The sequence below is a fragment of the Aulonocara stuartgranti genome (genome assembly GCF_965226115.1).
Source record: "Aulonocara stuartgranti genome assembly, chromosome: 23".
In the NCBI taxonomy this organism is placed as follows: domain Eukaryota; kingdom Metazoa; phylum Chordata; class Actinopteri; order Cichliformes; family Cichlidae; genus Aulonocara; species Aulonocara stuartgranti.
In genome coordinates this window covers 6,471,673-6,495,760 of record NC_138958.1, presented here as the reverse complement: position 1 = coordinate 6,495,760, position 24,088 = coordinate 6,471,673, and the positions used below count along the sequence as shown (strand labels likewise).

Sequence of the window (24,088 nt, the reverse complement as noted above, 5' to 3'; positions counted from 1 at the left end):
GTACATGGACAATGACAGTAAAGGGCCTTTCTATTCTATTGTAGAGTATGCCTTCCACTTACTAAATGCAAAAGAACCCACATAAGCAGTAACTGAAGCTGCTGGCAGAATCTCTAAAGGGAGGAGTGTTTTTATTTTTTTTTATATATATATATATATATATATATATATATATTTGTTTTTTTTATTTATTTATTTATTTAGATTTAAAGCAGTCTAATTTTGAGCCTGTGAAAAAAGGGCCTATTATTTATTAAAACAGTTAATGAAATACTTTTGTTAAATTCCTCAAATTAAAGCTGAAAGTCTGCTCATCATTAACAAATATCTGAGTATTGCACTTGCAGCAAAAACACAAAAGCTGTCTTTCCCCAACAAACTGCATTCTTTAAAAGCAGTAGCAACAATTTCCCTTCAGGGACAAGTAAAGTATCTCTCTACAAACTCATTTCAAACATGGTCAGGGTTTTAAAAATGTTTCTGTATGTAATAGTAACTCCAGAGCCAAAAATACAGGATGCAATCTGATCTACATGTTTGGTTTCAGACTATAAGGACTTCTGGCTTCATCTCAGCAAATTAGCATCAAATGATTATCCCAGACACCACGCTGGGTCTGTGCACAGGCAGCCAATTTGTTCACATCTTTTGTTTGCAAAAGCCAACCTTCAGGACAAAACTGGCCTAAAGGAGTGAAGAAATCAGGTTGTTTCAGAAAACTGAGGGGCTACACTAAGGTCCAGCGCAAGTCAAATGACTAGAGTAATAATGCAACACTAGCCTAGTAGGGCAAGGTGAAAAAACAGCTAGATATCATAACAGGTCCCCCTAATTGAACACAGTGGTAGCATACATTTAAAAAGTGATGCGGTCAAAAGGGAATTTAAAAGAAATGTACAGCAAAAGCGTAAAATAATAGTGCCTTTGTGCAGGCAGGACAAAAAAAAAGAAAAGACAATGCAAAAAAATTTATCGACCACCTTTATTTACCGACAGAGGTCTCCAATAGCAGGGCTAGAATTCACACATTTGTAGAGAACTTCTGTTGTTCCACACAATGGACAACTGTATTTCTTTCAGAGCAATTATGCAGTGGTGCCACTGTGGAAGCTACAGGGCAAGTCAACAGTGGAGGAAAATATCAGCACAGAACAGACTGCAGAAACAAACTGAAGCTGGGCTGAGTTTACATCTGTAAAAGGATACCAGAGTGGAGTGTGTAAACAGTTGGAGAGGGTCAAATCTCAACTGTGTAAAAACACTTCCTCCCCTTATCGCTCTAAAGTAAAAAGAAAGGCATTAATTGACTCGCACATGGCCAGTGATCAAAGATGAAATGGGCAAGGAGGAAGATGCATTAGACCAAGGATTGCACTTCAAATAACAAGTAACGAGAAAATGTGAAATATCTTTGAGCTAATAAATTCACCTGACCAAAGTTTCATGATCAGCGCAAATTTAAGAGTCATCACCAGCGTGCTCCTCCAAAATGACCTAATGTTACTCCTTCAAAACATCTTCAGTACAAAAAGAACCTTAAATTCAGATTTAGGCGCCATTTCATCAATGCATTCAAAGATAGGTAGCACCTTTTGACCAAAGATCAAGGTGCATCCTATTTGCACCATGTGAAATACAGTCTCTGAAAGAATCTATGAAAATAGTTACGATTTACAGGCTGAAGATCATACAAGAATAGACCTCCTGTACAAAATATAAAACAATATCCCAGTGGTAAAGAAAAAAAAATCCATAAATCTCAATGACTGAAGCTGTAACGTCATCTGAAATACCTGGTGTGTCAGAGCTTATGAGCTTGGGTTGGAGCTCCACAGTGCCTAGTTTAAAGCGAGAAAGCAATGGCACACACCACACTAAAGATACTCTTTCAAAATGCATATTTTCAAGCAGCAATTACAAAAATTTATCAATGGACAATGCATAACCTCTGAAAAAAATACTGTATGAAAACATCCCTGCTACTTTGTTTCCAAGTACAAAACCTCTACCAATAAGTTGCTCCAGAGTAGCAAGAAGTCCTTTTATTTTTTTGTTTTTTTTGTTAATTTCTGTTTTTTTTTTCCATCTTCGTTTTGTTTTTATTGGGTAAAACTCAGTCCTCACATTGAGTGTCATAGTAAATGACAGTCTTCTCCATTGGTTCACTCTGCTGAAGGATCCAGGAACATGCAAGCCTCGTAGTGGAGGTGCTCAGGAGGCTCCTGTAGGCCTGAGGATTAGCAACCATGGCTTAAGCCAGGGCTGGGAAGGCCTCTGGGTCGTCCACGTTTGGCACAGACGTAGATGACTGTTAGAAAAGGTGGACAACAAGTACAAGTTAGAAAAGATGACTGATTAATGGAAATGGTCCACTGCAATAATACAGAAATAAATTGACTGCCATCAGTCGTAAAATGATTTAACAGCAGAGGGCAATCTGTTCTTTAAATGAAGGGCTGTACCACTTCTATAAAAAAGGACGTTCTATATGACAAAAAGAGCAAATATCAGAATCACTGGTAATTTAAACATTTCGTGTTGTGCATCCCAACTTCCTGCGCATAAACCTGGTTGTTGCTGATATAACAGCAACTAAGCTGTGCTTAATGCCCCATACCTTGTCAGACCTTCCACCACGCATTGGCCTGGTGGCTTCGCCGCGGCCACGACCACCTCCACCTCCACCTCCACGGCCACCACGTGGTCCACCACGTCCACGGCCCGGACGGCCCAGGTCTCCAAAGTTGATCTCCAGCTGTGACGTAATGTCATTGGCTGGCTTCCTGCAATGGTGCTCATCATCTCCCTAAATTACAAAAACAAGGGTTAAAAATTAAGTTTTATTGTTTTGGTATATCTGCAACATAAATGTTCTGCTAGCATGCATGTCTGGATTTCATATACTCAGAGTACATGCAACTGTAGAAATTTTACCTTCGGCTCATCAACCTCAGGTTCAATCAGATCACCCTTCTTATCCTGCAGTGGACAGTTACAAAGACACAAGCCAACATTAACACACTGATCAAAATAATGTGCTTCCACCAACAAATTCAAATCTCTTAATAAGATAATACAGTTAATATAAAAACATCCTGTCGATTCCCGTTAAAAATTTATGACTCACACCTATAATGTGAAACCCAGTTTTAGTGACATGTTCTGCACATTGACTGAAAATCCTATGATGGAGTACTGCCTTAGAAAGTGAATACTGGCTAATACAATTTTGCACAACACTCCGATTCACTTTTTCTTTTAAAGGCATATTGCAAAAATAAAACTTGCATCATTGTCTGATAAGTACAACTACTTCCTGTTCTATGTTGAAGTTCTGACTTTGAAGTGCAGCCATGAAAACCTTTTGCACCGGTGCAACACTATTAAAGTCAGTTTCATCTCACGGAGAAAGAATATTTAACATAACCTCCAACACATGGGAGTTTCCATAATCTTCCCTAATTCCTGGCTAAGCTGTTGTCTCACCTATTTTGGAAGTGTCAATATACTACATTGGAAGAATAATTCTTGAATACTGGATACCTGTTAAAATGTAGCAACAAATAATTTCTCCAACCGAGAGCAGACCTTTTGTTTTTACTCACTTCTGCCTTGGACTTGTGGAGCACAAATCCTTTGTTCCAATCAGCTCCCTCGTTGGGCTTGCGGATGTTGAATTCTACCTTGGCGCGGTCCTTGTCCTGCATGGCCTTCCATTCATCCAGAGTCATCTCCTTGGGGCCTTCTTCCTTCACTTCTTCAACCTCATTCTCCCTTCAACATGAACACACCCAGATAAGCGTTAGAATTAATAACACTGTCTTTCAGTGTAACTGATTTAGTATGGATGTGCATGTGTGGCTACAAAATGCACATCAAAAGTTGTGAATCTTTTCACAGTGAAAGTGAAGTCTCATTGAGGAACACAGCAAGGTGAAAAAAATTACTTGTTCTCAGAGTCGGCAGCTGGATGCTCCTCTCCTTCAGGGTTTTCTTCAGTGACGTTTGATTGGTCAAGCTCACTGCAAGGAGGGGCAGGGAAGCCATGAAAATGAGGATTGCTCTGCATGCATCAATTTTAGTAAGCTTTACCCAGAACAGCACATGTGTCACCTAAGAATGGCATACTAATAGATCATTTAATGTATCTCTTGCAGACGAGAGAGTTATCGCTATCAAAGCGTAAAGGTGTTATTTAACTATCACAGAAGTTTCTTCTGTTCCTAAAGTAAGAACTTACTTCAGTTCATCCTTAACGGTGCCCCAGTTGTGAGATCCACTTCCACCACGCTTCTCTTCTCCTTTCAAACTACTGAAACAACATCTGGATTAGCCAGGATCATAACATGATCACTGCATCACAACACACACAAAGGTCTTAAAACCAGATGCATTAAGGGTATTTCAATGAAGCGATATATAAGAACAGTGAGCGGAAAAAAAAAAAATATTACTTACGATTTGTCACTGCCGCTGTGCCGATCAAATTCACGTTTTCCTCGGGAATCAAAGCCATCGCTGCGACCCATGCCGCGACCCCTGCCTCCGCGGCCTCCCCTACCGCCACCACGTCCCCTCATTGGCCTGTCGCTGACGGGCCTAAAGAAATTAATGCAGAACAACTGTTACAATCACAGTCTGGCCAAGGTCCTTAGCCAATGGGGAAAACATTTTTATTGTCCAGTTGGGGGCAGTAAAAACAAGTTTTCACCATTACAACATAACACTCTTATCTCCGGTTTTGGTTTCTACAAACTCCTGAGGGAGTCCTGAACAGCTAACTGTGTCTACTGCTTGGTGCTAAGCTTTCTGTTTGCTTGGTTTTTTTGTTGTTTTTCCTTTTCCTGCTGCCTGCTGTAAACAAAAACTGAGAATATGAAAGTGAATCAATCAGCTGAGCAATGACCTAAAGCTCCCTGTAAGACTCCATACAACTGAGTGGGACTGCACATACAACTGATTTTTTTTAAAAGGTTCATAAAAATCCTGATAGTAGCTACTTAAAAGTTGATTTGCAGATGACTTTATTTTTTTCAGTTTCCTACACAGATTTTTGTGACAATAAAATATATGTGCCTGCCGCAGTTTGGGCAAGACTACAGTCTCTTATCATGGTAAAAAACGCCTAAACAGTTGTAGTCCCACCCAATAATGACAACTATTTTGTGAAAGCAGAAGACACCCTGTTGGAAATTAGTCTGCTCAGAAAATAAACTCACTTCTCCACTGAAAATTCACCACCCTCAGGCTTCTCGCCAGAGTCGCCAGCAGGCCTCTCGAAGCGGCGAGGTGGCCGCCTGTCCGCTGGCCGTCTGTCTGTTGCGGGGCGTCCTTCTCCCTGGCCGCCCTGGGGTCTGGACCCCTCACCCTCCGGCTTCCGGCCCATCCTCCTCATTCCAGCACCTAGGATTGACCACAACAGGAGGATCAGATGACCATTAGCAGTGAAAGTGACAGATTGGGACCAAATGCCGAGTGTGATAAAAGACAAAGAAGATGTGTTTGTTGTGTTTAAGTGGAGCAAATAATTCCAATTAACATGCAAAGGAAGTTGACCTACTTTTGTTTTCTAACCTGGAAAGCCATCTGATAACGTAATCACTTGTTACTCCTTCCTTTCACAGGCCAGCCATGTGAATTAACACCTACACAGTGTTTAACCCTGTACGGCCCATCTAACTGCCACTGACCCAGTGTGACACAACACCACCCACCCATTGCTTAACTCACCAGCTACCAAAATAGACATCCACCACTACACAGGAGCAGCTGGTTGCACCATAGTCAGCGCACCTGTCTCATCTTCTCTCTTGCAAACAGATATGAGCCTACTTGGCAGCCTGAAGTGAAGATAATGGCAAACTAACCTCCTGGAACTAGGTCAAATCCTGACGCTGGAAAATTTAAGACAAACAAGTTGTAAAACAAAAATATATTGAATGACTTGTTAACTATACATGATGTTATATATGACAATTAAATATCTGGGGGAAAATGGAAACCGGAGATACAAGCGCTGTGAATGTACGTCGACCGCGTGCATCGCGGCTGCATTATGTGCCAATGGGAAGTGGCGGGTTAAGAGCCTGTGCTTTAACACGCCCCACACTACAACCACGAGGTTCATCCGCGCGAGAGCAGTGCAGGCTCCGAGGTCCAATCCACCTGCCGATCCGCCACGAGCGTACACATGTACTCATATTACGTTACTTCAATCATTGCACGTGCTAAACTTCCTTCTGCTTAAAGCGCCTGCCATTAATATACAGAAAGATATTTTTCTTTTATTTTTAAAATAATTAACTGCTTCCTAAAAACTGCTTTCTGGGTCAGCTCAGCCACAAGTGGGGGTCTCTGGAAGCCCATCGTGGCAAGCATAAACGTATAAACCCGGAGATACACCCCCGGCCAGTCAGGCTTTCAGGTTCTACCCGCTCAACAAGGCCCACTGGAGGGGGGAGGGCAAGCCAAAACACGTCGGGCAGCAAATTTTTTAAGCCCAACGGATCCCACTGCAGAACACGTTTGTTTAAATGTCATTGTTCGGGTAAATGACAGCCAGCAGGGGCACACAACAGCCATGTGGACCGCATGTCACGGGGAGGGTGGCTTGTGAACCATTGCTAGCTAGTAATCAAGCAGCTTAGCCTGTTAGCTCAATGTTAAGCATCTGCTTTAACTGTGCGAGACATGAAACGTGAAAATTATATTTTACCATCTTTCTTGAGCGGGACGGCCTGGGTCTCCTCCTTCTTATCGGTCAAGGGGGTCTTTCTCTCTTTCTGAGACTCCTTTTTAGGCTGCTTGGCAGCCTGGGCTGCAGTCTTGGCGGCACCAGGGGCAGAAGCCTCCTTCTTCTTCTTTACTTCGGCTTGCTTCAGCAGCTCAAACGGATCCGACTCGTCGTCAAATAACTGGTCGAACCGATTGGTTATGGCACAGCCAAAACCTTCTTGCATTTGTCCGGGCATGATGGCGCCCCTTCAGCAGGATTTTCCTCCGATTCTACGAGGCTTGGTGCGAGCACTTCGCTAGGTGAAGCCACAAGATGGCTGGGAAAGGACCGTCTTCTCTTCCGGCGCGATAGACATCCGGGACCTCTGGGTTGGCGCGGGTGGGGTGTGTAGTTTCTTTGGACGATCAAATCACTAGACTGGGTTACTGATAGGCAATTGAAGAAACTCGTTTACCCACAATGCAAGAGGGGCTAGTGTTGCTATCCGGTGTAGTCTGTAAAATAAAGCATGAGTGCCCTCATTTACACTGCGTGCTCTTGTTTTGACTTTTCAGAAATGTCCCCAGTCCTCGAAACTGTCTTGAAAAGCACTGCAGACTGGTTTCCACACTAATGAGGGCCCAAATATTTGGTCAGGCTTATTATATATTGCCTCACATATCTCGAAGGGAAACAGCAGGTGCTCCTCTTAATAGAGGCACTATAGTTTTGTTGGAAAACAAAAGGAAGTGGTCAAAGATTTCACTTAAATTGTTAAAGTTTAAGTTTACGGTAGAGTTAATATACAGAGTATAGGTATGTTAGTACAGCTCAGAACAAGCATTCGCACAATATCGGGGCCTAGCCCCCATTTAAAGCTGGCAAGTAGCCTACTGCAAGTATAAACAGCACTTCACATTTGTATTTAGAGATAGCTTTATCAGCACTGCCTGATGTAGGTGAGGAAACCTGCAAACAGTGCTATACAAAAATGCATTGTGGTGGTTTAAGACTGTAACACAGGGCTACAATTAAAAATTATTTTTCTGCTTCCTGATCACTTATTTTTTTGCGTATCTGTCACACTTGCATGTTTCAGATCATCAAAAAAAAAAATTTACACAAACATAACACAAGTGAATATAAAAATCAGTTTAAAATGATGTTTTATTGTATTAGTCTAAGAAAGCTATGCAAATAAACCTGGTCCTGTGTGAAAAGGTAATTACCCCCTGGACCTAATAGCTGGTTGTGCCACCCTTTGCAGCAAGAACCAAAATCAAGCGCTTGTGATAACTGGCAATAAGTGTTTCAGAACGCTGTGGAGGACATGTGGCCCAACCCTCTTTGCAAAATTGTTTCGATTCAGTCACATCGGAGGGTTTTCAGGCATAAATGGCCTGACCTTATGTGTATGTTCTTTAAGGTCATGGCAAAACAAAATGCAATCAGATTTAAGTCCAGATTTTGACAAAACCTTCATTTTGTTCTTGTTTAGTTGCGCTATTCAAGTAGTATATTTGCTAATGGTTTTCAGATTGTTCTGCTGCATAACCCAAATGTTCTTGAGCTTCAGAACATAAACTGATGGTCAGACATTCTCCCTTAAGACTGTTTGGTAGAGAGCAGCATTTATGATTCCATCAGTTAGGACAAGTGATCCAGGTCCAGAAGCAGGAAAGTTGCTCCAGACCATCACACTACCACCACCATATTTGACTCTTGAAATCTTGGAGATCACTGAAATGTTTTTGACATTGAGAAGGAAAAGTGGGAAGGAAAAGCTCAATTTTAAAAGTAATCACTGTTCCAAGTTGTATCCATTTATGGAAAATGGGTCCCTTTGTGGTTTGTTGGAGTCTCAAAGACATAGAGATGGTTTTCCAAGACTTTCAAGACTGATAGATGTCAGTGACTTTGTTTCTCAGCTGCTCCTGAGTTTCTTTAATTTGTGGTATGTTGTGCTGTTTTTTGAAATCTTTTAGCCTACTTCGCTTTGTCAGACAGGTTCTGTTTAAGTGATTCAACAGGCCTGATAATCCCGCTTGGGTGTGGTTGGTGAAAATGAACTCAGCTTTACAAAAAATGTGGTTAAAGAAAGTTAGTTCATGATTTAACAAGGAGACTAATTAATTTTTCACATGGGCGCAGGAATGTTTGGATAACCCTTAATAAATGAAATGATCATTTAAAAACAGCATTTTGTATTCACTGAGATTATCTTTGTCTAATATTAAAATGCATTTGATGATCTGCAACATTTTTGTGACATTTTCTTTTAATCAGCAGCTGTTCCACAGCACAGAATGAGTTATTTTCACCACCATGTTTCTGGTTCTGATATATTGTATTTGTTTACTTGGAAATTGAGAAACGGACACATTAATAAGGAGACAGTGAGTAGTTGAGCATCATGCATCATCAAGAAAATGAAAACATTTAGAGTTTTAGTATGATGTAAGACTAAACACATGCACCAGTCTCAGTCTTATTTAATGTGTTGCTGGGATTAAATTAAAAATAACAACCTATACCTTAAAAAATATTCTCCAGTTTCAACATTTAATATGTTATCTTGTCTGTAATATTTTCATTAAACAAACACGTTATAAATGATCTCTAAATTCCTGCACTTTTATGTGCATTTATATTTTGCAGTGCCACGTGGTAGTTGGAAACTTGGTTGTGCTTCATGTATGATTATATATATACCCTGTAGCCAATAAGCAAATATTAAATAGGCATATGTAATACTGTGAGTGGCTGAAAAGACAACCGAACACAAAGCAAGACCACACATTAAACAGAAGCTTGATGTTTTGTTGCTGGTTCTCCTCGGTAGTCTTAAAAAAACAAAAAAACAGTAACTGTTTATATCGAAATTTTGAGAATCTTAAAAACTCCCATAATAGTCGACTTTAAATCGTCCGGGAATTTTTTTTCTTCCTATATCTGTCTCGCGTTTCTGAGTGGTCCAGCTCGAACGGTGATGCCACTTTTGCTGACTTCCCCCTCGCGACCAGACTTTCGGTAGTCCGTTCAGTAACTCCTGCATATGCGCAAAATGACGTCCGCAGTCACCAAAGCTATGATAGAGTCCTACGCGCTCATGATTATGGTCATGGGCACGTTTTTCATCTATTTCTGCGGGATGGTTTGGGCTTTTTGCAATCCGAAACTGAGCGGAGCAGAGGAGGAGTGCGAGACTGGAGACCAAACAATGGAACACGGAGATGGCTGCTGGGTTTCTGCCCCAGATCCTCCGGAGAGGTATTTCGAGAGCGCTTGTGCGCACCTGCCGGCACCTCCGTACACCGCCGAGAGGCTCACACGAAGTACCTATATCAACTTTTGGGAAGACACAGATAGTCTGCTGTCAGACTGCACTGCGTTTTGCCGTGAGGACCATGGGATTAACAACCAGATTGGAGAAAGTGGAGAAAATGCATAGTGGCGATCACATTTATTTCTGTGTATTTAGACTCCAAAACTGTGTTAGTAGCTGTGTTAGTAGGTTCTGATAATTTGTTAAGTCTCTGAATAAGAATTAGTGCAACAGGCAGTGCTTATTTGTATTGTTAGATGAAAATGTGTGCTGTCACAACATGCACCACACTCATCAGTTCCCACTTAAAATTCAGCCTTGCAGGTTGCTGTGTTATTTTTCTGACAGCCAGAGCACATAATCCTCCTAGGAGACCTGTGAGACGGGAATAAAATGTTTTCCATCCAGAACTGGGTGATCTGCATCAAGATGATCCTGCAGGATTTGGGGGATCACGGTGGGCTTTCCTTTTGTTCGTCCTTCAGTTTCTTCCTTACTTCTCTTTCTAGCTGCAGTAATTTCTCATACAAAGACTCCGATGTCTCCAAGTCAATGTCCATCTGTGAAGAGACACAGAAGACATATGTGGAACTACATTACAGACTGTTTTGACTCAACATTAGTTTTTAATGTAAATTTTTACCCGCCGTACCTTACGGGGCTGTGTGTAGTTGTTCCCTAGCCCAGATGTTAAGCTGTGATACTTTGCATATGGGTCCAGCGATTCAGGCTTTTGTTTAAATAACCAAAACTGAAAATAAGAACAGAATTGAGAACATGAATTTCACCTGAACTGTGTGTTGGAAGTGTGAATTTCTGTTTTACTTACCAGAACTTCAGCTCCATTATAAGGTGTCAATGTGAAAGTGTTTGTGAACATTCTTATCTGTGAGTTTGAAAGAAATACACATCTCAGATAGAGCCAAACACCCAACTATGCATTTGTAACAACTGTGTCACTCACAAGCCAGAAGATAGGCGTAAACAGTGTCCAGAGGAATGCTGGGAAGGAGGGCAGGATGTTGTAGGTCAGATTGGTCATCACAAAACCAGGACAAATCACAGATGAGTACAAACCCTAAAAAAATAATGAGCACCAGGGTCACTTTCATCAAAATATTAGGAGCTTAAAAAAAGAAATGCAATTTCTGGTGTGAGTCAGTCATGGCATGTGAGGTGCATAAGCTGACCTGTTTATTGTAGTGTGTGTTGAGTGTGAGGCTGAGCAGGTCAGAGGCATATTTGGAAGAGCTGTAAGGCTGAGTGCCTTTTTTATGTTGAATGTCTTCGAGACTAAAGGCCGAACGATGAGCATTACTAGAGGAGGTCCAGACCAGCTGGGAGGTCCGGCCTGCACGGCACAGCATTGGCTCCAGCTCCCTGACCTTTATCATTAAAAGCAGGACACAAAATCACAGAAAGATAAAATTAAAACTTGCACTGCAGTTTGTCCAAAAAAGAAGCTAAACCCAAGGTAACTGGGTGAACTGTGTGAGAACAGATGAGATTACTGCATGTACTTAAACACATCTGTATATTAAACTGGATGCTTATGCAGCAATCTGACATAACACTAAAACCAGCTGATATTATATAAGTAACCAAAATAACTTTAACAAAATAGTATGGGCAGTGGAACCTAGGGTCCAGTGGGCAGACTGGGCTTGTTCTAGTTATTGATCTTGAAGGCCTTGGACTCTGTTCTTTTAAGCATTCGAAAGCAGTTTTGGGGGTTTGACAATGTGCACAGTCCTACAGTTGAAGGCCAGTTCTGTTTTGGGTGTCATTACTGTCTCTGTTTGGTCTACAAAAACATTTCTATGGGAGGAATGTGCCAAACTAATCTCCACATAAATGCCAGTGCCGAATCAGCCTTATTCTCTTTGCCTGGCAGTGGTTTTAATGTTGTGGCTAATCTATGTAGATTTTAAAGAAACTGAATGAGCATTTTAAGAAGATTCCACCAAAACTGTTCACTCTCACTAAAAGTGAGAGTGAACAGTTTTCTTAAGCGCACTGAAGACTGTTTTATAATTGCTGAAAGTTTAAACAAGAACTTTGAAAAGGTTACTTTGATGGCAGCCCCAATTTAGCCGAAAATGCAAAGTGAGCAGAATATTACCTGCTGTGACCTTATGGCTAGAGCAGTACGTGCTGTTAATTTTTAATGAGCATAGTTGCTAAGTGACAGACAGATCCAGTATCACCTATATTTGTTTCATCAAGGACAACCGACCAGCAATTAGTCTTCCTTCAGAAAACTATGACAAAGCACATCTCAGTACAATATTTTATGAGCAGATCTGTCTAAAATATGAAGATTATTCAGACACCAAATTACAAAAGTGACTCACAAAAAGAAAGTGACCAAAGAGATTTGTCATAAAAACTTCCTGGAGGCCATCAGGGGTAACACCATCCTGCTGTGTCAGAATGCCCTCACCGGTGGCAAACATTGTGATGACATTTCTGCAATACAGGTTTATAGAAATTTGAGGCAAAAGAAATGCAGCATGGGACACAGTTGAAGATGATGAAATATAAAGAAACTGTGATGCACTGTAGATAAAATTGAGGATTCAGGCACATCTAGAGTTACTAGTTTACCTGGAAAAGAGGCCTTTGAAAAAGGCATTTACATCAAACCGTGGATTTGGCATGATTCCTGCATTCAGGTAAAGGTAGTCCAGCCGGTCGTACCTGCAGATAACAAACAATGGTTGTCTATAGCACATAAAGAACTATCAGCATAACTGGTGATCAGTGATGATTTATCAAGTACAGATTTGATTTCTGTGTTTCTGAGTTCATCTTCCCACCTCTTTTTGACCTCCTGTGCAGCACTAATGACGGAGGAGATGCTGCTGGTGTCCACCTGCAGCAGGGCCACCTGGGCTTTGGGGTGAGAGGTGAGGAGAGCTGAGTGAGCAGCTTCAGCCCTGCGCATGTTCCTGCAGGCCAGACAAAGCTGGAGACCCTCTGTGTCCACTGAAAGGAGACGCTCACACAGTGCCAGGCCAATGCCACTGCAGGGAAATCCATATTACTATTACTACTAGTATTTACTACTACTACTACTACTACTTACAACAATACTTTACTACAGTATTACTGTTTAATACTGTGGATTAAATTCACTGCAAAAATGACATTTAGTCAAACATTTTTGTAATATAACTAGTAGTAAGTTCACTGAACATATAAAGTTTCCTGATTTGAAGGTTATCATTTAAAAAACAAAAACAGTGATTACCTATTGGCTCCTGTTACCAAAATCACCTTATTCATCCTGTTAACTTCAAACTGCCAATATAGAAAACTACATTTGCTGCCAAATGTTCTTTTAAGTCAGTTGATCCGTGCAAAGTCCTAAGAATGATTTCCTGATCTGTGAAGTAACAGTTTTCGCCCCACCTCTGAGTTCTGATTGGATGCTGTAGCAGCACTCCGCCAATAAGATCCACATGGTTGTCAGCTGATCATCTTTAGGGACAGCCCACTCAGACACAGCATGAAATATTCAGCTCTGTTCATGAATAAGACAAAAGCTCTCAAACAGATTCAATTTCCAGTTTAATTTTTATTTAATGAACAACTTTTGCTTACAGAAATATATAAAATATTCTCACTTAAACATTTGAGTACAAAGATGAAATGAATCTCAACATATTAGGACTTCATCTGCCTGCACTGAGCTGATGGAGAATGCCATGAAATGCTTTCTTTGTCTTGTGAGAACATCTGCAAGCTTCACAAATGTATCTTTAAACCAAATATCAGATTTAATTTGTAGAATGTCTTTGCCCAGATAGGGATAAGTTGAAAGGGCAATGATCTGAGCTTTCTCTTGATTTACAAAGAGGGACAAAGACCTGCAAAAGCAAAGCCTGTAAACACAGTTAAACTATCTGAAAGTCAGCACAGACGTGGACAAACAAACAAATTGAAGAGGAAATAATACAGAAGAAAAAGCCAACTGCAGAAAGCTAAATCTGTAGATGACTCATCAGATATTTATTTTTCATTTGCTTGTATAAACTACAGTGAAAGCGTTCACTCATAGGCATCTTATGGTTCTTGTCAAACACACCATTTAGGATGAATACCTACATTTAATCTGCTTTCAAAAAAAGACTTATTTTCTCTGTCATTTGTTCAACATCCACAGCACTCTCAGTAACATCTTTCCAATGACACTGACTGTAAACACATACTGTTGAACCAACGCGGCCTGGATTGCTGATAAGCATCTTCCAATATCTCATCGATTATCAATCACAATGGTTTAGAGCTTAGTGTATGATCAACTCAACAGTTTGCAGCAGGATAAAAGATAACGTAGAAATCCAAAATGTAACCTAGAGAATTATTGCATTGCATCAAATACAATACTCCAAATAAAGAGCATATTAATGCACAAACAAAACCAACGGAACAAACACATATTAACATATAAATACTAATACAAAATATTGATATTTGAGATTTAGAATTATCTGTTTAAAATACAGAGTCATATACATTTAATGTTGAAACCACGTCAAGGAGATGTAAAAGATGGTATTTCCTTGTTATTCTCGTCAATCTAAATGTGTGGTGATTAGATACTTGAGATAAGATGAACTGTAACAGTGATGGTTTTTCTGGACTTTCCTCCTCTACATTCAAGCAGTCTTCCAAGAGAAAACACTAGAGAGTTCAGTTGCATTAGTTTTGTTGTCAATATGAAAATTGCTGTAACATAGGAAATTTAAACCAACATTAACAAATGCAATTAAAATATATTTTCAAAAGTGCCAAATGTCACTTGCTACATTAAATTAGGCTTCATCGACATGAGTCAGAGCCTTAGGTCATGTTCTTAAGCATGTTTGAAGAATAGCGTAGTATAAAACAGCACTGTTTTTTTGAGGAATATTTGTATGCATATAAAACATCTTAGCCAACTTGTTTTTGCTAATAACTGACACACACTCACTCTTTTGGGTAGTACATAGTGCCCCCAACCCTGTTACTCTACAGAGACAAGCTTAAACCTGGATAATGTCTGCTGTTATTGCCATATTTTCATTTACTTCCAGAGATGAGCAGACTGGAAATCACTGTCTTTAACACTGCACTGGCTTAAGATTGTATTTCCAAGATGGCCCTGTGTATCTCCTGGAAGGACGGCCGTTCTTTTGCATTCCTCCTCCAGCAGCTCAGCATAATCTTGTAGAGCGAGTCCGGGCACAACACAGGTTGAGGCAGGTAGATCTGCACAATATGGATGAGATATTAACTCAGGGAATCAAAAGAGTTTACTGTTTTAGCACTTTAGACTGTTTAGCTGTTTCCTTTATTTGAAAAATACAATTTATTAAATAACTTACACTTTGGGTTCAGAGCAAACACATTCACTTCAATGGCTGTAATAATGGAACTAATAGAAGTTTATGGCTAACAAGAAATACACTGTGGAGGTGTTGATTGACACTGGCAAATAAAAAAATGAAGTCAAATTTATGAAATTAGAAAGAATTGTATCAAACTAGATTTTCAGCTGTGATTTTTAGACTAGTGGCTCCATTAGCTCACGAGGAGACACAAATCCATAGAAGGATTGTGTCAGGAGGCATCTGGTGTAAAAAAATATGCTAAATCGAATATATAGATCGATTTGCTGTAGCTACCTTTTGTGAATAAGAGAGAACAACATTTTGTTAGAAGGCTCATTAAAACAATATGGAAATAAATATCTGAAACCAAACTAAATATATCTCATATCAAAACTAGTACATTTACATCATCATTCCCTAATATCTCCATAAATGACCTACTGTGTGAAGGTATGGGTATGTAGTACTTGGTGTTTGTTTGGTGAAATCCAGTGAGAAATTTATTTTCCTTTAGAATAGGATAAAGCTTCTGCTAACTCCTTTTCATTCATTCATTTGTGTTTTTCCCATTTTAATTGAATTCTTTGTCGTAAAACAGTTTGTTTAATTTCTTATTTTTTTGTTTTGTTCAAAAATGCTGATAATAACTACATTTTTCTTATTTAAAAAGAAACAATGACAAAATGCTTCTGGCAGCCCTCACCTGTCGTTTCTGGTCCCTGAAAAACTCTCCCGTGTTTTCTATCACCTGCTCATCAGTGAGCTGAGAGTAGGGCTGTTCCTTGCAGAAGTTTAGTATCTCCCACAGGGTCACCCCGAAGGCCCAAACATCGCTGGCTGTGGTGAACTTCCCCTGCAAAGCAGAAGATTGCAAACATGTTTTTTTTCTACTTTTTAATAATCACTGTACAAATAACAGCATTTAAACTGATAATGTTTACTAATCAGTAATTGACTTGAAAGCTATCTGCTATCTGTTTTACAAGTAGACAAATAAATAGAGCATTAGACAGATAAGTAGACAGATGAGGTGTTGGTGACGTAAATCACACGATTGTTGTTTCAGCTGAAATTGGCAACACTGATGAGTAACAATCACAATAACATGTATCAACAAATACTAAATTTTTGTTTCAGTGTCAGTAGAAAAAAATAATACAGTATATCATGTCTATAAAACATTTTATACATAATGTCATAAAAATAACCGACAATCTATGGTATATGAATTATCATATAATTGTTTTCTTTTATACTAAATTAAGTATTTACTAAAGTTTAATTAGATATCAATTTACAATTTATCAGTAACGGTTGAATAAAGTGATGTTTTTGCAGGAAGTCCTCACCAGCAGGATGCTTTCCCATGACATCCAGCGTATAGGCAGCACTGCCCGGCCCTGGATGCGATAGTAGTCCCCACTGTACAGGTTTCTGCTCATGCCAAAGTCAGCTATCTTTATTGTGTACTTTTTGCCCACCAGACAGTTTCGTGTGGCCAAGTCTCGATGAACAAAGTTAAGTGAGGATAGGTACTTCATCCCCGAGGCTATCTGAGTGGCCATGTAGCAGAGATTACTGAAGCTGGGGAGGAGAGAGAATAAATATTCATATAATTTGCTTGAAAATCATGTTTACATGTGTTTGCATATATTAGCCCCCTTCCTACCTCACAGTAGGTGCATTGCTAAGCAGAGCAAGATGTCCCTCTGGTTCGTGGCGGGACAAGAACTGGTTGAGATCTCCGTTCTCCATGTACTCTGTGATCATGCAGAAAGGGTCGCTGTGGATGCACACAGCTAAGAGGCGAATGATGTTGGGGTCCTTCAAACGTGACATGATCTTTATTTCTTTAAGGAAGTCATTCCTTCCAATGGAAAACAATTTGCAAGTTAAAGGTGAGAAAAATAAAAACTTCACATGTACGCTTGCAATTTCATTTCATTTAAAGGGTACAAGAAGCACCGGCACACCTGGCATTTTTATTGGCATCTGAACGGAGCATCTTCACAGCCACCAAGACGGGCTCATCTTCTGTGATGTCAAACAAAAACTCTTTATTCATAAACTCCTGCATTCCTTCTGCCTCACACAGGTGGACCTAGAAGAGAAACAGGGAGCGGGGAGAGTGCGATTCAAAACGTGACTTGTGTTTTATCTTATGCAAAGCTGTAACCAAAGCTGTAACCTGCACCTCTCCAAACTGGCCTTCTCCAAGCTTCTCTTTAAATGTGAGCAGTTTTCGTGGGAACTCCTCCACAGCAACATCCTTCCCTGACAACAGGTCCATAGTTACTGCAGGGATGGCATAGGTGTTGCTTCCAGTTACACCTTGTAGGTTTACAACATCTGCCTCTGCGTAGTGAGGGACGCCATCTTGGACTGCAAAAGAGGCAGTGGATTTAGAAGCAGAAGTGCTGGTCGAACCTGAAATGCAACATGGTAACTATAAATCAGTGCAAATGAATATAAATACTTTGAATTTGTAAGTACCCGTGTTTGCCTGCTTACTGGGCTCTTCTGTTCTCTGTGAAAACTCCGGCAGCTTACTTATGAGGCGCGAAGGTTCCTGGTAGTCTGGACCGAGAGGAAAGATGTGCTCATAGGTGGAATTAGACTCCTGTGCATTGGTTGTATTCGACTGGTTGTGGGTGTGGTAGCCCAGTGTTTCACTCTGTATTGACAAACTAGTAGTTAGTTCGTCATCCAGCATCTGACGAGAGGCCTGAAATAAAAGATATAGAGGTGAAGAAACAGAACTGACCGCTTCTCAGAAGAAAGCTTCAGCTGAAATGCACAAACCGTGTGCTCACCTTCTCCAGCATCTTCTGCCACACCTGCCTCCACAGCATAATCACAATTATGGCTACAAGGATAAAGATAATGGCCACTAAACAGCCAATCAGAATGCGGGTGTTGCTGTCATCTACTTTGTGTGTGGGGTCATCTTCTGCAGTGAAACAGAGAGAGAGGCAAGAGTTGAAGATTTTGAAGTGGAGTGTGCTCTTGCAGACCAGCCCAGGCCTTTCACCCTATGACAGCTGGACGGACCTGCTTTTGAGGGTTAGTTAACATTAATTTTGTGAAAATATCCATTTACGGCACTGCATATCTAAAACCTGCTTAAATCAGTTTGTAAAATGCAAATGAAACATGGAAGTAAACAAATAATAATAAATCTCAATTGCTTTTCATTGATTGGAATAAGAAAACAGCAAAGAGACATCAGTAAGTTAAACCCTTGATAGTTTGCATGCTGTGTTGGTGCATTCATTATCACTGCCAAATGCTCAGACCAATGTCGTTGGGTGTTGCCACAGATTTTGTAACTGATAGGTGTATTATTAGTGTAAGTGAGGTGAGTATTGCACTAACCTGGTGGTGTGTTAGGTGTTTGCTCGGGTGGAGCCAGCGTTGTGTTGTACATGGCTGTGTCTGAAAGGGCAGATGGCACAGAGTTGATCGGAAATTAGCCGAGCTTGTCAACTTTTTATTAAAGCATAGTGAGAAAATAGTAGTATTTAGTATTTTTTCAGTAATTCCAGACTTGCAAAGAGAGGAAGTGGTGCCCTCAAGCACTTGGTGCTATTTGCAGAAGTCAAACGAGGGGCAGCCAATCAGAAGAAGGCAGGCTTATATGAGGCAGGAGTGAAAGCTACTTGTTTCAGACAGTGGATTGAAGAAAGGGCTGCACAAAGCCCACTATAAAATCCCAGTATGGCATAAGTATTTTTTTTAACCATATGAAAGTACTTTAATCAATAAAAACACAGAGCTTGAAATGAGCATGACAGCATACAAACCTATTCTAAATACATAACAGACTAGCAGAGAGCATCACACAGCTCTCAAATGTGTACCTGACTGGAAGGTGATCTCGCTGAACAGCATCCAGGCATCAGCAAAATAGAACTGGCACTTGATGGCACTGGCCATGTGATTAGCCAGGTTGACGATGACGAAGCGGGCAGTCGGATTCTTCTCATCCGCCGCTGGGCTGAAGGAGAGTGGCGTGGCCTCCCAGTCCGAGTCAGAGCGGAAGTAACAAACCACCTGACGGAAGGCTTTGACGTGTCTCGAGAACATGTTGTTGCAGTGGACCTGAGCGGGGAAAAAGCCACCCGGTGAGATGTGTGGAGCTGAACAGTCATGGAGAATTTCAGCTTTTCTGATCACGAACCTCACCTTCATCGTGGTAAAGTTTCGTATGCGGTCAAACTCAAACATTATTTCTACAAATCCACTCGGGAAGCTCTCATTGTTCCAGCCCACGTAGTCATATCCTGGCCATCCATTGCGTTCATGACTTACTGTAAAATCGTCCAGGCCACACACTCCATCAGTCAGCTGGCCCAAGCCCTCTGTCATACTGAGAAACAGAGAGGTAGAGCATGCTTAATGCTCCGATCTTAAATTCTATGGAGCCTCATACTGAAGAATAACTGTTACTACAACTGGTTACTAAAACAGAAGTTGAAGAAACGTCTTTTCAATGCATTTAGCCGAGAGATTAAAACATGAAGAGGTCAATGTGACATGTGGTGTGATTAACTCAGAAGAAATTCCACTTGATCCAAAGGTATTTGTGTTTGGCTTGTAACTAAGGACGTCACTATATTTAAATTAAATAAATAAAAAAACAATACAACAATGAATCTTGAGAGTAAAATATCATGTTTCAAATGCCAAACAGCTACAGGCATTGTTTTGAAGAGAGAACTATTATGCACTGGATAATACAAATTATATCACAATATAAATCTGAAGGGCAAAAATAAATAATTTTTGGAAAGGTTAACTAGCCCTAGTAGGAACACTTTTCATATGTTGATCCAGCACTAGGTGGCAGCATTGCATAAATCATTTTTTAATCTTTGGCTTTTGGCTTTGATATTGTAATATGGTCCATTTTCTTTTCCCTCTGCCCTTTTTCCTTGACAGAGAAAAGAAGCTTTGTGTCATGGAGGAGATTATTCACCCTACCATAACCCAAACATGAATGTCAACAAAATACTCAGATTGGTTCAATCTGGTTTTGTAACTGTGTGAGCAGGCTTGACTCAATTATTCCCATGAGGTATTGCCTAACAGTAAACCACCATGGCCCACTCACCACTGTCTGTCTCTGCTGTCACCATAGAAACTGGACAACAACATGGCAAAGGGGAGGATTGTAAGAAGGTGGATGTAAAGTGAGAGGGTTGTGTGTGATGGAGGAAAATGACAAAAAAAAACCCCAATACATTAAACAGTCACACACCTGTAGATGATCGCTCCATCATACACAGAGTCATTGAGATAAACAGGATAAGCGGGCAAATTCATCTGTTCTCCCACTGGAACGTTGTATGAAACAAGGCCGTCTGCAAAGCAAAGAAAAATTATTCTTTTCTCTTTTTTAAGTGAGAATCCCATGGACTTTTATGAGATCCATCATTCACGTCATGCAGAAAGCCTTTGTTGAAAACCACAAAGTTTGTTTTACATTGTAGTTCAGATTTTTACCAAAATGTCAAGCGTCACAAGAGACGGGTGGAATTTTCCACTTTGGTAGCAGTAATAGTTCTCGATGAAGAGGCAGAACGAGGAAACGAAGAATATAAATGTAATGTTTAGGAGCAGTATGGGAGAAACGGGACTGTTTTGCCAGCGCTGAGAAAAGAAGGACTTTATGTAGCACAAGGAATGAACAAAACCGACTGAATAGCACTTTTACTTTAAGACACCCCCTTAAAGCTTCTAACAAGCTGGAGGTAAAGTGACTTTTAAAAAGCAGTTGCTTTCTTTTTTTCTTTGTCATCCTCATGCGAGCAAAACAATCTGCTAACATGACCAATAAAGTCTGCTTCACAAACATTTCACTACTTCATATTCAAAACCTATTCAGCCATGCAGTATTATTTCATGCACTAAAATCTGGAAATGTTTCAACAAAGGCACCTTTTTCATGGGACTGTGTAAAAAAATATGGCAAAATACGTCAAAGGTTTATTCAATGTTGTAGTTCAATGCATTTAATCAAAACTGAAAGTGCATTTGCAGGAGTAATGTCATTAATTAACCAGCTTTTTATTGATTCATTAGCTATACACGTGAATTTTAAACAAGGATGTGTTCACATGAGCATAAGAAGCATGCAGGGTTTCAAAATAATACATCATGGCATTTGTGCCAGTTTTAAAGCTGGTTTTGGGCATTGATTTTTGCATAATATTTAAGGGAGCAGAGACAGAGAAAAAGTGCTTTAAAAAGTACACGTTGGCTCTTTTTTCACTGATTAATAAAAAAAAGTTACCATGTAAAGGGACTAAAGTGCCTATAAAGTAGATGTTTAATATTTTTCTTGCCATATACTCATTAAGGGCACCAGTGTTTTTCAGACACTGCCCTGCCTGTCATTAAAAAGCAACAGATCCTCAGCTGATCCTCTCTATCTTTATGGGCTCAAAGATGAGGAGGATTTGTTGAATTGCCTTTACAGTTCTTTGCACATTATTCATTATATTTCCCACTTTTCCCTCTGCACGGTTTTCCCTTCCACCTGATCCACCACTTACCCAGCCATTCACAGCCATAGAGCTCCACTCTCATGCAGACATTCATGGAGTGGTCTGTGACTGGCATGAAGCGGACATAGCGAGCAATTATGGGCGGTTCGAGGTCCTTGAGGACAATGTCGTAGGCGTTTCTGTTTCCCTCAATCACCTGGAGGTCAAACAAATGCACTGTTATGGCAGACACTAATGACTGAGAGTCACAGAGTTTATAGATAGCAAAGCCATTGCATCACTTTAAACGCAGTCATAATAGGTCCAAGTAATGAGAGGCACTAAAAGGGTAAAATCAGTACAGCGTTATCATTTGCTGTAAAGGTCCAAATAGATATGACTGCCAAACCAGAAAAAGATGTAATTTCACCTGATTTACTGCAGAGGACAAACTCTATGGTGCATTTACCTGCTTGCCCTGTCTGTTTCTCCACGAGATCCAGCGACTGCCATCACGACTGTACTTGATCTTGTACATCTGGGCAAACTCATTACCCATGCCTCCTGCGTGACGACCTTGGGTGCCCACGAGCGTGATAAAGTGGAGGGAGCGCAGGTCAATCTGGAGGAATTCCTTCAGGTTGTCTGGCTCCACTGTTATCTCCGGACACCACGCGCCATCGCCCTCCTCAAAGTCCAACCTGGAGAAATAAATGGAGGGAGAGAGAAAGACAAATAATAGTAGATGTGCACATTAGAATTACAGCCGGAAAGGGAGCAATAGAGCAGAAACGTTAGGACTTGACAGAGAAGAAAAAGGTGAGAGGAAAGTAAAAGTGAGTTCAGTGTTGGATTTCAGTTCCTGCAGCCTGCTATGAAAACACTTTAGGTGAAAGGCTGCATCGTAAATTCATCTTAAAGTGTTAATTTCAGGCAGGGGCCTGGCACAGGAAAGACGGCGCTGGGCAAGACTGAAACTCCAGCCAGGATGGATGGGGAAAGTATATTACATCATTATCCTGATACTTACTGAGGGCCACCCAAGTTCTAGAGCAGACACACACAGAGACACACAATCATGCGGCTGTAGGTTAGAACTGATACCCCAGTCTGTGGTTAACTGCAAATAAACAGGCACAGGCACCTTGCAGGATAAACCACCCACACATATACACACACACTCACTCATTATCAGGGTACACATGCCATGAAACACGTATGTAAGAGTTTATAGAGAGATACCTACCTGCCGTATCTTGCAGCTGTGGATTCAGACCACTGACTAGAAGCAGAAATGTCCTCATCCTGTATCTGTCCTCCTGACATCCCCAGAGGATACCGGCACACACCTGAAACACCACAACATCCATCAATTGAAATCACAAATATGCAAGCAGACAGACAAAGCAGCCTGATGTTTTCTCAGCCATAAACACCACCGAGCCAGTGGGGTGCATGTGGCGGGGGGATGGGGGTTGCTGATTACAAGTACTGCTGTCAATGAGAAGCTTTTTCTCTTTACTAGCACTTGTGAAAGCAGTAATTCTCTTTTAACTTGCTGTGAGTCCACTTTTGATTATGCAATTATGAAAAGGCCAGAGTTACACAGTAGCATTTTGGTAACGACGCAAGCAGGAAAATATGATTTTTCCACTGGTTTCCTTTTTTTCAGCCTATTAAAAATTCTGATGAGGGAAAAATGGAAACCAGATTGGTTAGTATTACACAGCTTGCAGAAAGTAACTTAATACATATACTCAGCTACTTTAGTCAGGAAATGTTTGCAGTCTAACGTTTTTTGTAATTGTGTTTATCTACTCTGAAATTGTGTATTTTTAACAGCACTCAAGTTGCTCTGTGTCTTTAGCTACAGTTTCTTTTGTCATCGGTTTTGAGTTTTTGTGAGCTCATGTTTTCTTTTGTTTTGAGCATGATTCATATTTTGTTTGGGTTTTGTTCTTCATTTTTGTTTAAATTTAGCTTTCTGTTTTATTTATTATACCTTCCTGGTGGTCCTACTTTATATTTAGCCTGTCATTTGAGTCTTGCTTTTTAGTTTGTCTTTTTGATTGGGTTTGTGTGTGTGTGTCTAGTTTGCACTTAGCTTTCTATTCATTAAGGTATTTTTTTTTAATTATCTTGTGCTTAGAAGCCTTGTTTATTTTCTGATGCTTTGTATGGG

At 40.4% G+C, this 24,088-nt stretch overlaps 3 protein-coding genes across 7 annotated transcripts in view; all 3 read right to left on the bottom strand.

The window, feature by feature from the left end:
- Positions 1-964: 964 nt before the first annotated feature.
- On the bottom strand, positions 965-7,095 carry serbp1a (SERPINE1 mRNA binding protein 1a). 4 transcript variants are annotated; one of them, XM_082525540.1, is made up of 9 exons: positions 6,716-7,095; positions 5,220-5,403; positions 4,459-4,599; positions 4,241-4,312; positions 3,948-4,022; positions 3,606-3,777; positions 2,935-2,979; positions 2,618-2,806; positions 965-2,308 (listed from the first exon to the last, which is right to left on the bottom strand). In XM_082525540.1, the coding sequence occupies exons 1-9, from the start codon at positions 6,969-6,971 to the stop codon at positions 2,252-2,254; spliced, it is 1,191 nt and encodes a 396-aa protein (XP_082381666.1). In that variant the 5' UTR covers positions 6,972-7,095; the 3' UTR covers positions 965-2,251. The 4 variants fall into 4 exon arrangements, with proteins under 4 accessions (XP_082381666.1, XP_082381668.1, XP_082381667.1 ...); XM_082525542.1 differs by having other exon boundaries at positions 4,241-4,309; XM_082525541.1 differs by having other exon boundaries at positions 3,606-3,774; positions 6,716-7,093.
- A 1,923-nt stretch (positions 7,096-9,018) lies between these two features.
- On the bottom strand, positions 9,019-13,426 carry hsd17b7 (hydroxysteroid (17-beta) dehydrogenase 7). Its single transcript, XM_082523037.1, has 9 exons — positions 13,294-13,426; positions 12,860-13,066; positions 12,648-12,740; positions 12,395-12,509; positions 11,231-11,425; positions 11,005-11,118; positions 10,870-10,926; positions 10,693-10,791; positions 9,019-10,600 (listed from the first exon to the last, which is right to left on the bottom strand). The coding sequence occupies exons 1-9, from the start codon at positions 13,326-13,328 to the stop codon at positions 10,493-10,495; spliced, it is 1,023 nt and encodes a 340-aa protein (XP_082379163.1). The 5' UTR covers positions 13,329-13,426; the 3' UTR covers positions 9,019-10,492.
- A 174-nt stretch (positions 13,427-13,600) lies between these two features.
- The window catches only part of ddr2a (discoidin domain receptor tyrosine kinase 2a), a 31,504-nt gene continuing 21,016 nt past the window's right edge, over positions 13,601-24,088 (bottom strand). Inside the window, exons 3-17 of one of the 2 annotated variants that reach the window (XM_082523084.1) lie at positions 23,153-23,255; positions 22,376-22,607; positions 21,976-22,123; positions 20,679-20,781; positions 19,604-19,787; positions 19,279-19,519; positions 18,794-18,853; positions 18,232-18,368; positions 17,912-18,143; positions 17,613-17,800; positions 17,392-17,519; positions 17,088-17,285; positions 16,768-17,002; positions 16,122-16,271; positions 13,601-15,296 (exon numbers count right to left, since the gene is read on the bottom strand). In XM_082523084.1, coding sequence (XP_082379210.1) covers positions 15,165-15,296; positions 16,122-16,271; positions 16,768-17,002; positions 17,088-17,285; positions 17,392-17,519; positions 17,613-17,800; positions 17,912-18,143; positions 18,232-18,368; positions 18,794-18,853; positions 19,279-19,519; positions 19,604-19,787; positions 20,679-20,781; positions 21,976-22,123; positions 22,376-22,607; positions 23,153-23,255 — 2,471 coding nt within the window. In that variant the 3' untranslated portion in view covers positions 13,601-15,164. Of the gene's footprint in view, positions 15,297-16,121; positions 16,272-16,767; positions 17,003-17,087; positions 17,286-17,391; positions 17,520-17,612; positions 17,846-17,911; positions 18,144-18,231; positions 18,369-18,793; positions 18,854-19,278; positions 19,520-19,603; positions 19,788-20,678; positions 20,782-21,975; positions 22,124-22,375; positions 22,608-23,152; positions 23,256-24,088 lie in introns of both variants that reach the window. The other variant, XM_082523083.1, reaches the window with a different exon arrangement.

What these genes read in the sequence shown, in the direction of transcription:
- hsd17b7 (XM_082523037.1), bottom strand. Translation starts at nt 13,328, where the DNA reads ATGAATAAGGTGATTTTGGTAACAGGAGCCAATAG. An exon ending in TTGGTAACAGGAGCCAATAG is followed by an intron (nt 13,067 to 13,293) that starts GTAATCACTGTT and finishes ATTTCCCTGCAG; the next exon opens with TGGCATTGGCCTGGCACTGT. An exon ending in GCACAGGAGGTCAAAAAGAG is followed by an intron (nt 12,741 to 12,859) that starts GTGGGAAGATGA and finishes TGTTATCTGCAG; the next exon opens with GTACGACCGGCTGGACTACC.
- serbp1a (XM_082525540.1), bottom strand. Translation starts at nt 6,971, where the DNA reads ATGCCCGGACAAATGCAAGAAGGTTTTGGCTGTGCCATAACCAATCGG. An exon ending in CGTCCCGCTCAAGAAAGATG is followed by an intron (nt 5,404 to 6,715) that starts GTAAAATATAAT and finishes GGTCAATCCTAG; the next exon opens with GTGCTGGAATGAGGAGGATG. An exon ending in TCCACAAGTCCAAGGCAGAA is followed by an intron (nt 2,980 to 3,605) that starts GTGAGTAAAAAC and finishes TGTCCACTGCAG; the next exon opens with GATAAGAAGGGTGATCTGAT.